The 11,994-nt window shown below is 33.0% G+C and overlaps 2 protein-coding genes across 2 annotated transcripts; both read right to left on the bottom strand.

Moving 5' to 3' along the window:
- Nucleotides 1-636: 636 nt before the first annotated feature.
- LOC144552702 (patatin-like protein 2) lies at nucleotides 637-4,576 on the bottom strand. Its single transcript, XM_078300696.1, has 6 exons — nucleotides 4,403-4,576; nucleotides 3,676-3,857; nucleotides 3,398-3,575; nucleotides 2,079-2,240; nucleotides 1,516-1,818; nucleotides 637-1,439 (listed from the first exon to the last, which is right to left on the bottom strand). Exons 1-6 carry the CDS (start codon nucleotides 4,574-4,576, stop codon nucleotides 1,197-1,199), a joined length of 1,242 nt encoding a protein of 413 aa, XP_078156822.1. The 3' UTR covers nucleotides 637-1,196.
- Nucleotides 4,577-8,418: 3,842 nt separating this feature from the next.
- On the bottom strand, nucleotides 8,419-11,551 carry LOC144552911 (patatin-like protein 2). Its single transcript, XM_078300940.1, has 6 exons — nucleotides 11,234-11,551; nucleotides 10,826-11,013; nucleotides 10,533-10,710; nucleotides 10,264-10,431; nucleotides 9,835-10,158; nucleotides 8,419-8,959 (listed from the first exon to the last, which is right to left on the bottom strand). The coding sequence occupies exons 1-6, from the start codon at nucleotides 11,429-11,431 to the stop codon at nucleotides 8,630-8,632; spliced, it is 1,386 nt and encodes a 461-aa protein (XP_078157066.1). The 5' UTR covers nucleotides 11,432-11,551; the 3' UTR covers nucleotides 8,419-8,629.
- Between the last annotated feature and the right edge of the window lie 443 nt (nucleotides 11,552-11,994).

Below are 11,994 nucleotides of genomic sequence, written 5' to 3'. Positions count from 1 at the left end.
GTTAAGTACTTTTATTCTCGGGAATACTCACATGTTCCGATGTGACATACTTACGATATATATAGTGGGGGTCAATATTATATTGGCAAGAATCTGTGCTTTAATTGTCCCTTGAAATTGTTGGTTGTGGAAGTGTGAGGGTCAAAAGTGGAGGAATTTAATATCATATTTTTTTCATGATAGTTTGAATTTTATTGCTTGTAATTAATTTAGAAATATGGAATCAATATATTGAAAACTAGTTAATTAAGTACTCTCCAGGATTAGTCATAGTCAAACTCCAATATTGTTTTCCAATATCTTCTTGGGACAATAGGACATATATTGAGAAAAAAATAGGAAGTGTTTAAAATATATAAATGCTCTTCTATTGCTCTTACATTGACTGATATTTGATGAAAAAATTCATTCATAGCTAGTTTGATTACGTGGGGCCCACGTACAGTGATGGGAGTGAAATATGGTAGAAAGATATATATGTGACACTGTAGTACCTCATGCATGAAAATATGTACTAGCTAGCTAGAAATTAAAAAAACAAATGAAAGATAAGAGAAAGACATCTAGCACCAAGTATGCAACACAGGAACTTACAAACTGGTCGCTGCTCCTAATGAAGTTGTTTATTAAAATGAATTTCGTGTCTCATCCTTAATTATTATTTGGAAACAGCATATTAACACACATCCTTATTATATTTTTTGAGAAAGAAGCCCATAATACATGCCTTGAACAGCTATGTTATACATGTAAAGTGCGTGTATTGTTAAGCGTAGTGTCATTTTATAATAATATAACTAAATTAAATTAAGTTTATTTGATAAGTTTGATGAGTCAAATAATTTTTTTTAATAAAGTATGAATACACACACTTAATTTTAATAAAAATATAAAATTTTCCACATAATTCTGATTAATCGGTCACATACCGATTAATCACTTGACAGTATCTCGTCCGTTCGACAAGCACATACCATTATTTATAATACAGATATATACAATTTTTTTATGGATATACCAATAGATCATACCTTTATATATTCAAAGTTTGAGCCCTCAAATTTTAGTTATTTTCAATATATATATAGATTTTTTTTAATATATATAAAATATTTTTTTTTCTTTTGGGGCCCTGGGCGGTCACCCTGGCTACCCAGTGCCAGGGCCGGCCCTGCTCATCTTCAATATATCCCTCATTAATATTTTCCATTTTGCATCCTCTGAAGCCTCATGCATCGCTCATCGTGAAGTAGCTGGGCAAACCGAATCAATTGCTCTTCATTTGTCCCACCATTCAGCACAGGTTCAATATTTCCAGTCTCCAAGTTCACTCTGGACACCGGTTTTTTTAGAAGCTCATTTCCAATTTGGACAAGTTTTTGCAAGTTCTCATTAGATGAATTGTCCATCGATGCAGCGGTGCCCTCCAAGGAATCATCCTACAATGACCCAAGACTGAATAATTAAATTGATATTGGGGCCTCAAACAAAGTAAATAATCTGAAAATTTCCTACCGTAATGCGCAAGTATTTTTCCTCGCAATGCAATGCTTGAAAAACAACAGATGCATGGATATCAACCAGGTCAGCACTCGCTTGGCTAAGACAATCGATCAGGGGGGTTGAACCGTTATGGGTTAACCAGCTGAGCAGGCCCCACTTTGCCGCTGCCTCTGCTTTGTACTTTTGTTCCTGTTTTGCTGATCCCGTTCCAAGCGAGAGGATCAGGAAATTTCCATATTCCATTGGTTTGACAGGGAAATAATCACTTCTATGTATCAAAATCTCCTTTGTCACGTGATTCACAGCGAGAAGAGTCTGATATGTCACAAAGAAAGAAAATAAAGCATATTAAAGAAAATATCAACCAGATCAACTTAAGACATATGAGAGTTAGGCACTAATAATAAAGTATAGTTGGTTGCAGAATACAATATTTATCAAATTATTCAATCATAGTGTTTTCTTGTAGACATGGCTTCAAACTATTGTAGCCAAAAAAGGTTTATAAAAGAGTCCAAACTGTAGGAATGCTGTTTTGTTATTTGGTTTCATTTATTTGTGAAAGAAATATTTACCGGATTATTTGCAGCAACACCTCCATCAACAAGATTGAAGCTCCGTGTTTTGCCGAGACGATCCTTAGTTGTGAAATGATGTGCTGGAAGATATGTTGGGGCAGCAGAAGTGCTGATACAGACATCCGATAACAGAGCATTCTTTGATTGATTCGCCTTTGCCTACATGTTATCAAGCTCACAAATAAACTTTAGTTTACATTATTTATTTTACAAATTTACTTTTATAAAAGTAGCTCAGCTGTTTGACTTTGAAACGGACAAAGCAAACAAAAATAGGAAAAAAAGTTTTATAAGCCGTATTTTATATGAGGAGGGATCGGATTACACTTTTTTTTTGGTGACACCGGTAACACCCTATGTTTACAAAGTCTAAACAGTCGATCCAAACCATTCAACTTATTGGATGTGTTAAAATGTTCTTGCGGATCAAATTTTACATTTTTCTAAATTTTTTTACTATTTATTAAGATGGCTACAAGAATTCAACGGTCTGAATATAGCGATTTTGTTAAATACTTAATAAATAGTAAACAAATTTCAAAAAATGTAAAATTTGATCTGCAAGCACATTTTAACATATCCAACAAGTTGAACGGTTTGGATCGATTGTTTGGACTTTGAAAACTTTGAAAATGGAGAGTGTAATTCGGTGTCAACAAAAAAGGGTGTAATCGGATCCTTCCTCATTTTATATATACCATACTAGGAATTATCGGCCGATACGTATCGATATCGGCCGACACTTATCCTACTGAGCCGATATTGACAGATTTTCTGTTTTTCGTCCAATTTATGCTATTTTGGTATAATTCTGGTCTTTATTCCTCTAAAAACTTGAATTCGTGATTGATTTAATAGAGTATAAATTATGCACATGTTGAAAAGTGATCACATTGATTGATTAAATAGAGTATCAAGTATCAACTATACTGAAATAGAGAAATATGAACCCATGATTAAAGATGTTAATAATCTTTTATTTGGTTTTACAATGTTTTTTTTTTTGTTCTGGACAACAATATCTCCATTTTTATCATAATACAAACGACGATGAAGTGATTCAGCTAGCATGACATAGTTTCTGGCAGTGAAAGAGTGTGTTAATAGTTTTAATGCTTGTATTATATTGTATTAGTGAATTATTTGATTGTAATAATTTATCTAAACATAAATTATTGACAAATTATTTTTTTATCAATTTTTTTTTATTTTCTTAGTGTAAAACAAGCTTCTGGCAAAAAAGTCCGATACTCCGATCTGTATCGGCCGAGACCAATCCCGATCCCGATACCAATAATTCCTACTATGATATATACCTCGTTTGTAGAGAAGATGGTTGGCTGAAGAAAATTAATGTCAAATGTCGGAACCACCACTTCTGTTACTGTATCATGAAGCCTTGTTTCACCGAGCAGTTCTTGCATTTTGCTATGAAGGTATTCTCCTGTGTATCTTGGACCAACTATACTCCTTAACAAGCCTCGAAACCCATTCCTACATTAGGAGTTGCTCGTCATTATGTATATTCCATGAATCATGTATTTAAGAAAGTAAATTATTGCTGAAAGAGGAAAGAGAAGTCAATAAGCTATACCTACTAGAAGGGAAAATCTTTGGAATGTTTTCTTTGTAGAAGGTTATAATATCTTTAGCTGAGAAGAGAGGTCTCTTCTGCTCGTTAGGAGCAGCAAGCATGGTCGTGATTAAACCTCCGGTACTAGTTCCTGAAATCACATCAAAGTAATCTGCAATTCTTGCATCTTCTCCATCAAGTTCCTACAAGTACATGCACAGGAAGTATTTATGACCAAGTTTTCTATAGAATTAGTGATGAAAGAAAATTGATCGAAGGAAACCTTCTCAACATGGGGAAACATCATTTTCGTGCAGTGAAAGTGTTGATTAGTCAATCTTTATTTGTCAGACTTGTATTACTACAATTGTTTTATTAAATTAAGTAGGTTCCAAGTATTGATTATTAAATATGGGTGATAGTGTTTCAATACTAATATACTATATATACATCTATATATTTATACACACCTTACTTTGTTTTCCATGAATGAAGATGATAATCACACAATAATATTTTCTTACTCTCAAGCTAAGAAAAGAGTGTGATATATGTTTTTTTCTTCCATTTACAAAAACAACACTATATCCATGTCATATACTTGTTTTGTTAGATATTACGTACAAATGATAATATTTGATAATAATTTCCATATTTATGAATTGATCTGATGAACTAGTTTCTTGAGCTCACAATACAAACTCGGTTATATATGATACTTAAATTTCCAAATAAAATGATAACTCACCTGTAGCTTAGATTCGAGGAATACAAGGATGGCAGCAGGGATGAGTCCCCTAACGCCACCACCATCGATGCTTAGTATCGTCACTATGTTGCCTCTTGATGGTGGAGTTTTTGGTGTACACAGACTGTTAGTTAGCACTTTGCTTGACGGAAGGCGCACTCCTAGAGAACTCATTAGAGAAGATTTTGTTACCTCTGAACTCTCAATAGAAAAAAAAAGTTGTATGTTCCTTCTAAATTTTTCTTGGCTTTGCTTAGTTGTGTAGTGTGGGAGGAAGAAAGGTGTGCTTTCTTGCATTATATAGGCAGGAGAAAATTAAGAGGTACTAGTAGTATCGTAGTCATGAGCACTAATTGGAATAAAGACCAATTCTGGAAAACTGTGGAAAGTTTGAAAAGTCAAGTTGAAGGAAAGCTCAAATTATCAAAATGACAAAACACCTGTAGATATTTCAAAAGAAATAGAAAGGTTAACTCTGTGATATTTCGGCCCATGGGCTTCATTGTACACACGAAAAGGACCAGCTGGCTTTGTTTTTTCGTGTGCGCTGCATAGCGTGAGCCGTTGACCTTGCCAAGTCGTTTAATTTGTTTCTGGATTCGTAGACCGGCCGATCCTTTAATTCAAAATTTAACTGTTCAGTTGAAAACGAAATAAACCGGCCGATCCTTCGAACACTCCTAATATTTGCGGCTTGTAATTTCATCTGGTGATTTCAATTATGTGATTTGGTGGTTGATTATTAGTGATTTCAATTGAGTTCAATGATAAGTTTTGAGAGAAAATGAATCAAATGAGCTCTTTCGATTATTTTTGTTGTGTTCGAGTGGATCATTGGGTTCTTAAAAAAAAATTACAGAAACTACAACAGTTGAATTTTTAGAAAAAAAGAAAAACTAGTGGAATCTTTATGCAAAAATCAGTAATCGCAATAATATAATGATTCCATTTTTTAAATTGGTAGAATGGATATATTTTAAGGCTGAATGTTTTTTTTACTGTTAGATGTACCTTTTTTTTAATTTGAATTAAACTCGATTAATTGGAAACTAATCATTACTGTTAAACTGGAAACTAATCATTACCTTTTAATTGGAAACTAATTGATTAATTTTTATTTATTACTTTTGTATCATAATATATTGGTAAATTATTATTATTATTAAAATTATCAAGTTAAAGACATTATTGATGAGTGAATCCTAACTCTTATATTAAATTTGACTTGGTTTGTCCCTATGATATCATGATGTTAGCAATGACACAAAAGACTTGGTATTAACTTCTAAAAATTCAATTTTATTATAATATAAATAAGGAATCATGGTTAATTAGATTGTGTCACTGAAGTTTATTCAGACATTTTTTTGTGTTTTAAAATGATGAAGTTCAAAATCCTGATCAGATCAATTTTATGTCAAAAACATCAGGTTAAAAACCTGTGAACACTTCAGACATATTAAAGTATCATCCTCCACTACACAACAAATAATTGTATAATTTATTTTGAGAAAATGAATACGGATGCAATCCGAACCCCAGCTGGAATTAATTAATTGCGTTGATTTGAGTCTACGTAAGATAAAGGTTGACAAATAAGGGGTGTTTATATTAGAGGACTTATAATTATTCATTTCATTTGTACCATATGCTCAATGATATTTTGTTAATTTGATGACTGATTCATGTTTTATCAGAATATATATTATAGTAACTACGGTGAATTGGTGAATTGTTGACGGTTACTTAAATTTTGCTCAATTATTTATTTTTATTTTTTTGTGAAAATTGAAATTGTTGGTAGGAGAACATGATTTTTTTTTTTTATAATAGTGGACTACTCCACTGATTTCATAAAGTGAAACTATACATTGTTAGGTAAGTATTGATACCAGTGATACCAATCTTGTCTTATATATATCAAAACAACTACAATAGTACTACAACATAACAAAGCATATAACTAAAAGCAAAGAGACATAAATAACATCCATCCAAATGATCAACAACACCATTAAAAGAAACTGTCCCTAAATTAATATGAAATTGCTGCACCCAAGCAGGAGAACATGATTAATTTGGTGATAATGATGAAAGGTGAGAAGGGTACCAAATGCTCTGTACAGGGACAGATTGAGACCGAGAGGAGGTATATTCCAAATGTAAAGACAAAATGAAAAACAACAGATAATGGAGATACGATATCGACAAGAAAGACAAATGACCAAATAAATTGGAACGGGGACAGATTCTGATGTGTTTCATCAAAGTACTTTTGCTGGAAACTATATTGTTACACTCGGTCTAAAACGTACAAGAAACACTATTTCTATATAGGCGGGTCGATGAAGCAAACATTATCAAATTTCTTCCCTTCATTGCAAATGCAATTGTTAGTAGCTATCTCCATTTTGCTAACTACCAAATGGCAATTAGGTGACAAAATAACAATAACAGGGACAACAATATAGCAAGCCAAATACAATTAGAAAATCATAATAACACATGGATTTTTGTTGGCAGAAATCGGATTCAAATAGCTTATCGGGTCCAAACTGTATACTGTAAATGCACAAGATGAACGATTTGTTTTAGTCCAAAAATGAAAAATTAATAAAAATTAATTAAAAAAATTAAATTAAGATAAAATATTACACTCAAATAATATAGTAATATAATACACCTTAAAACCTGTATACACATTTTTAATGCTAGATATTATGTTGAAATTGCTGGATTATCTCATCCTCATCCCAAAAAAAAAAAAAAAAAAAAGAGATTGTAGAGCCAAACCAAAAGATTATTAACATTTTTAAATAGTATACTTCTTTTGCTAGCAAAATTAGTTATTAATTTTTAAATTTCAAAATATCTTTCTGAAAAATAATTAAATATAAATATATATGTCCTAAGATAAATACAAAATTACTTCACATGAATAGGTAAAAATTGAAGACCTCCATTTTATTAATTACAAGATCTTAACATAAACAGAGCCACATAGGACTATAATGTTGATCTCTAAAAATATATTATATATAGAAGAAATATAAAGGAAAAATAAGAAACAAAAAGGAAGTAGAAAATATGGAAAAACAATTCAAAAGCAAATACAAAAAATGCAAAAAATGGTGAAAATGGATAGTTCCATTAGACACGGCAATCTGATTTTCCGAGGAGGGGGGCAGCTGCCACCCCCGGATTACACTGGGTTCGCCCCTGATGGTAATTAAAGTGAATATTCATTGTAAATTATTATATAAGAATGTGAGAGTATCTGTAAATCATTGTAAATTATTATAATAATATGTGAATATCTACAAGGGTAACAAATGACTATTATCAAAGATAAGACAATAGAAGTTTCTATTATTACTATTAGTAATAAGAGTATTTGTGAAAATACCAGCGCTGTTAAGCACATTTATTCTCGCAAATACTCACATATTCTGACGTGACATATATGGTATACATATAGTGGGGGGTCAATATTATATTATTGCGAAGCATCGAACGTGACATATATGGTACATATAGTGGGTCAATATTATATTATTGGCAAGCATCTTTGCTTTAATTGTCCCTTGAAATTATTGGTTGTGGAAGTGTGAGGGTCATAAGTGGAGGAATTTAATATCATATTTTTTCATGATAGTTTGAATTTTATTGCTTGAAATTTAGATATATGAAATCAATATATTGAAAACTAGTTAATTAATTAAGTACTCTCCAGGATTAATCATAGTCAAACTCAAATATTTTTTTCCAATATCTTCTTGGGAAAATATGACATATATTGAGAAAAAATAGGAAGTGTTTAAAATACGTAAATGCTCTTCTATTGCTCCTACGTACAGTGACTGATATTTGATGAAAAAATTCATGCATAGCTAGTGTTATCACGTGGGGCCCGCGTACAGTGATGGAAGTGAAAAATGGTAGAAAGATATGTGACACTGTAGTACCTCATGCATGGAAATATGTACTAGCTAGAAATTAAAAAAAAAAATGAAAGATAAGAGAAAGACATATAGCACTAAGTATGCAACACAGGAACTTACAAACTGGTCGCTGCTCCTAATTAATGAAGTTGTTTATTAAACAGAATTTCGTGCATGCTCATCAAAATCCTTAACTATGGAAACAGCATATTAACACACATCCTTATTATATTTTTTGAGAAAGAAGCCCTTAATACATGCCTTGAACCACCTACTTTAGACTATTTTAGCTTAAAGCAACAACTGAATCCCAATGCTCCAATGAAGGCGAAGCATTTGCAGTCCACAATTCCTTTTTGACTATTTTCAATTTTGCCAATTTTGCTTTGCGGATGTCTGAGAGTTTCTTAGCAAAATCTTTTAGATGTTCTTCGTTGGTTTTGGTCTTTTCTTCATTTTTGGCATCTTCAAATTTCACTGGTTCAATGCTGCCCTTCTCCAGGTTGACTCTTGACACAGGTTTCTTAAGTAGTCCATCCCCAATTTTCTCAAGTTCTTGTAAGTTGGCCTTTGACGAATCATCAAGTGATGCCGTGGGACCCTTCAACTGATCATCCTACAAATTAATTTCTCCAGATCTAAGGATGACTTTTCCTCCATGCATGCATGATATAAATCAAGTAATAATAATCCACACTTTGAGTGAGGATATGGTATTATGGATATATTACAAAGAAGGTCGTATGTACAATGGACTCATATATTTTTTTTGAGGTCCAAATAGTCGATCCAAACTAGTCAACATGAGGAGGGTTTCAATGCCTTGTGTTTTTCATACCTCACTATAATTCATATTTTATATCTTCGTTTTCAAAGTTTAAATTATTAATCCGAACTGCTCAACATGATATGTATGCTAAAATATGTCTAGGGATAAAATTTTATAATTTTTGAAAAAAATTTACTATTTTTTAAGACATGTACAAAATCATTGTTTTTGGACTGTTAAAAAAATTGTGATTTTCAACTCATCTTAAAAAATGGTAAAAAATTTCCAAAAATTATAAAATTTCATCTTCAACTATATTTTAGTATGGATATCATATTAAATAGTTTGGATCGACAATCCAAACTTTAAAAATAAAGATATAAAATATGAAGTATAATGAGGTATGAAGGACATGAGGCATTAGAACCCTCCTCACTCAACATAATCTACATATGAAAATGTACTTGGAGACCAAAATTTATATTTTTTATATTGATATAAAATTACTTGATCTAAAAATTCTGGACCAATCTAAAAAAAGTAAAAATAAAAAATTGTAAAACTTGGTCTCCATACACATTTTCATACATATAGAGGTTATATTTCAACGATTCGGATAAACTATTTGAACTTTAACAATAGTGATTTGAATTCATAGCATGTGTTGATCTGTAACTCCTAATCTTTCTTGGAAAAACAATTACTGTATATTAATGGATTACCTGTATACGGAAGTAGCTATCAGGGATACGGAAGTAGTTATCCTTTTGATATAATTCCTGAAAAAGAGCATAGACATGGATATCTACCATATCAGAGCTTGCTTGATTGAAGGCCTCCATCAGAGGACTTGTGCCGTTGCTGTAAAACCAACGAAACATACCCCACTTGGCCACTTGAGGTGCTTCATAATTCTGATCTGGTGCTGCCGATCCGGTACCCAATGAGAGGATCAAAAGCTTCCCGTAATCGACCGCGTTCACTTTCGAGTTCTTTTCTCTTTCTAGGATCACTCTTCTTCTCACATGGTTAATTGCAAGAAGGGTCTACTTTTAAAGAGAAAAAAAAATAAGAATAGAATAACTTGTTGGTAATAATTGTACCTATAGCTACAATATGGTGTCATGATTTACTAAAAGAAGTTAGCTCACCGGATTATTTGCTGCAACACCTCCATCAATAAGATGAAAGTCCCGTTTGTTTGAAGGATCATCCTCATCCTTTATTGAGAATTTGTGAGCGGGGAAAAATGTTGGAGCTGCAGATGTACTAATGCAAATGTCTGATAGACGAGCATTCTTTAATTTGTTCGTCTTCCCCTACAAAAAATGGAATATAAATGACATGATACACTGCTTGTCTGCATGACACCTGCGTGCACTGTGTACATTGAATAGAGAAGAGAAACACGAAAAGGTACCTCGGACGTGGAGAAGATAGCCGGCTGAAGAAGCTTTATATCAAAAGTGGGAATGACAACCCTAGTTCGTGTCTCACTGATTTTTGTATCTTTGAGTTTTTCTTCAATTACTTCGCGAAGGTGCTTGCCTGTGTATCTCGGACCAAAGAGGCTTCTTACTAAGCCCCAAAAACCGCACCTAAAATGAGAGTACGTAATATTAGATTGCATACTTATTGATGTATATATAACAAGTTACTACCAATTCATTCTTGTCATATTTTGATGAAGTGCTAAAGTGCTAAGGTACTTACCACATACTAGGGAAAATCTTTGGAGAGTTCTCTCTGTAAAACTCTACTATCTGTTTAGCAGAGAACAGTGGTTTTTTGTCAGGGTCTGGGCCAGGTGCGGCGAGCATAGTAGTCATTAGACCTCCAGTACTAGTTCCGGCAATCAGATCAAAGTAATCTGCAATTCTTGTGTCTTCTTTATCAATATCCTAATAATGCAAGCAAAAAATAATTAATAGCAACCGATTGATTGAGAAAAGTAGGCAAAATTAACATCTTGAACTAACAATATTTCTGTTCTATCTTGAGGTGTGAAACAAAAACTAAATCTTCCTATTGAATGAACTTGAGTTCCTGCTTATGGTAAAAATAACATACACTCACGTGTGCACACGCACAGACATCCCACATAATCGATCGTTAACTTACCTGTAGCTCTTTTTCAAGAAATTGAAGAATTTTGGCCGGAATGATTCCCCTAACACCGCCACCATCTATGCTTAGCACAGTCACTATGCTTTCTGGAGGAGGTACAGTCCCTATGCTTTCTAGAGGAGGTGAAGAATTCAACTCGACTTCCTTACTCGGCAAATCACCTACTGCAAGGTTTGTTTTTCCATTCTCCATTAGTGAGGTTTATTATTTATTGCTTCTTCAGTGTAATAGTGAAAAGGTAGAATATGTGTTGAGGGCAGAGCTAATGTCAGCTTGCTCTCTTTAGCATTGTATTTGCACTTGGCAGGCTGACTGTAAATGCTCAATTATAAATAGACAAAAGAAGGTGTAGGCTGGTCCAAAAGTTTTGGAAGCTATACCATATGGGCATATCCGTTCAAAAAAAGTAAAAGAAAATAAAGCTAGCATAAGCGCAAAGCCAGGTCTAAGGATTGAGTTCAGAGTAGGTCCGATGCCCATCGGACCTACTTTGGTTCGATGGGTGTAGTGACCATTCGATTGCATTAAGATTCGTGCTTTTCATATTAAAATCCTTACGAGTTTGTATCAATTTCCGTGTGTACCTATCTTAATACTAATCGTACGATGTTAGAGCTAATTGAATCTAAAAGTAGGTCCAATGCCCATCGTACCTACTCCTATCTCCTAAGGATTGGCATATGCTACTATTTTTGGCACGGAGTTTTGCAAGGACTTCTCAAAAATCGATTATATCTGCGTTATTAAAACTCGAT

Source organism: Carex rostrata, chromosome 4 (assembly GCF_964058835.1).
Source record: "Carex rostrata chromosome 4, lpCarRost1.2, whole genome shotgun sequence".
NCBI lineage: Eukaryota > Viridiplantae > Streptophyta > Magnoliopsida > Poales > Cyperaceae > Carex > Carex rostrata.
The sequence above is the reverse complement of the archived record's forward strand: the minus strand, read 5'-3'. Positions and strand labels throughout refer to the sequence as shown.

Excerpts from the sequence above, each read along its gene's own strand:
- LOC144552911 (XM_078300940.1), bottom strand. The coding sequence starts at position 11,431 with ATGGAGAATGGAAAAACAAACCTTGCAGTAGGTGATTTGCCGAGTAAG. Across the intron at positions 11,014-11,233 it reads TTCTTGAAAAAGAGCTACAG|GATATTGATAAAGAAGACAC; the intron begins GTAAGTTAACGA and ends TTGCATTATTAG. Across the intron at positions 10,711-10,825 it reads AAGATTTTCCCTAGTATGTG|GTGCGGTTTTTGGGGCTTAG; the intron begins GTAAGTACCTTA and ends CTCTCATTTTAG.
- LOC144552702 (XM_078300696.1), bottom strand. The coding sequence starts at position 4,576 with ATGAGTTCTCTAGGAGTGCGCCTTCCGTCAAGCAAAGTGCTAACTAAC. Across the intron at positions 3,858-4,402 it reads TCCTCGAATCTAAGCTACAG|GAACTTGATGGAGAAGATGC; the intron begins GTGAGTTATCAT and ends ATGTACTTGTAG. Across the intron at positions 3,576-3,675 it reads AAGATTTTCCCTTCTAGTAG|GAATGGGTTTCGAGGCTTGT; the intron begins GTATAGCTTATT and ends CTCCTAATGTAG.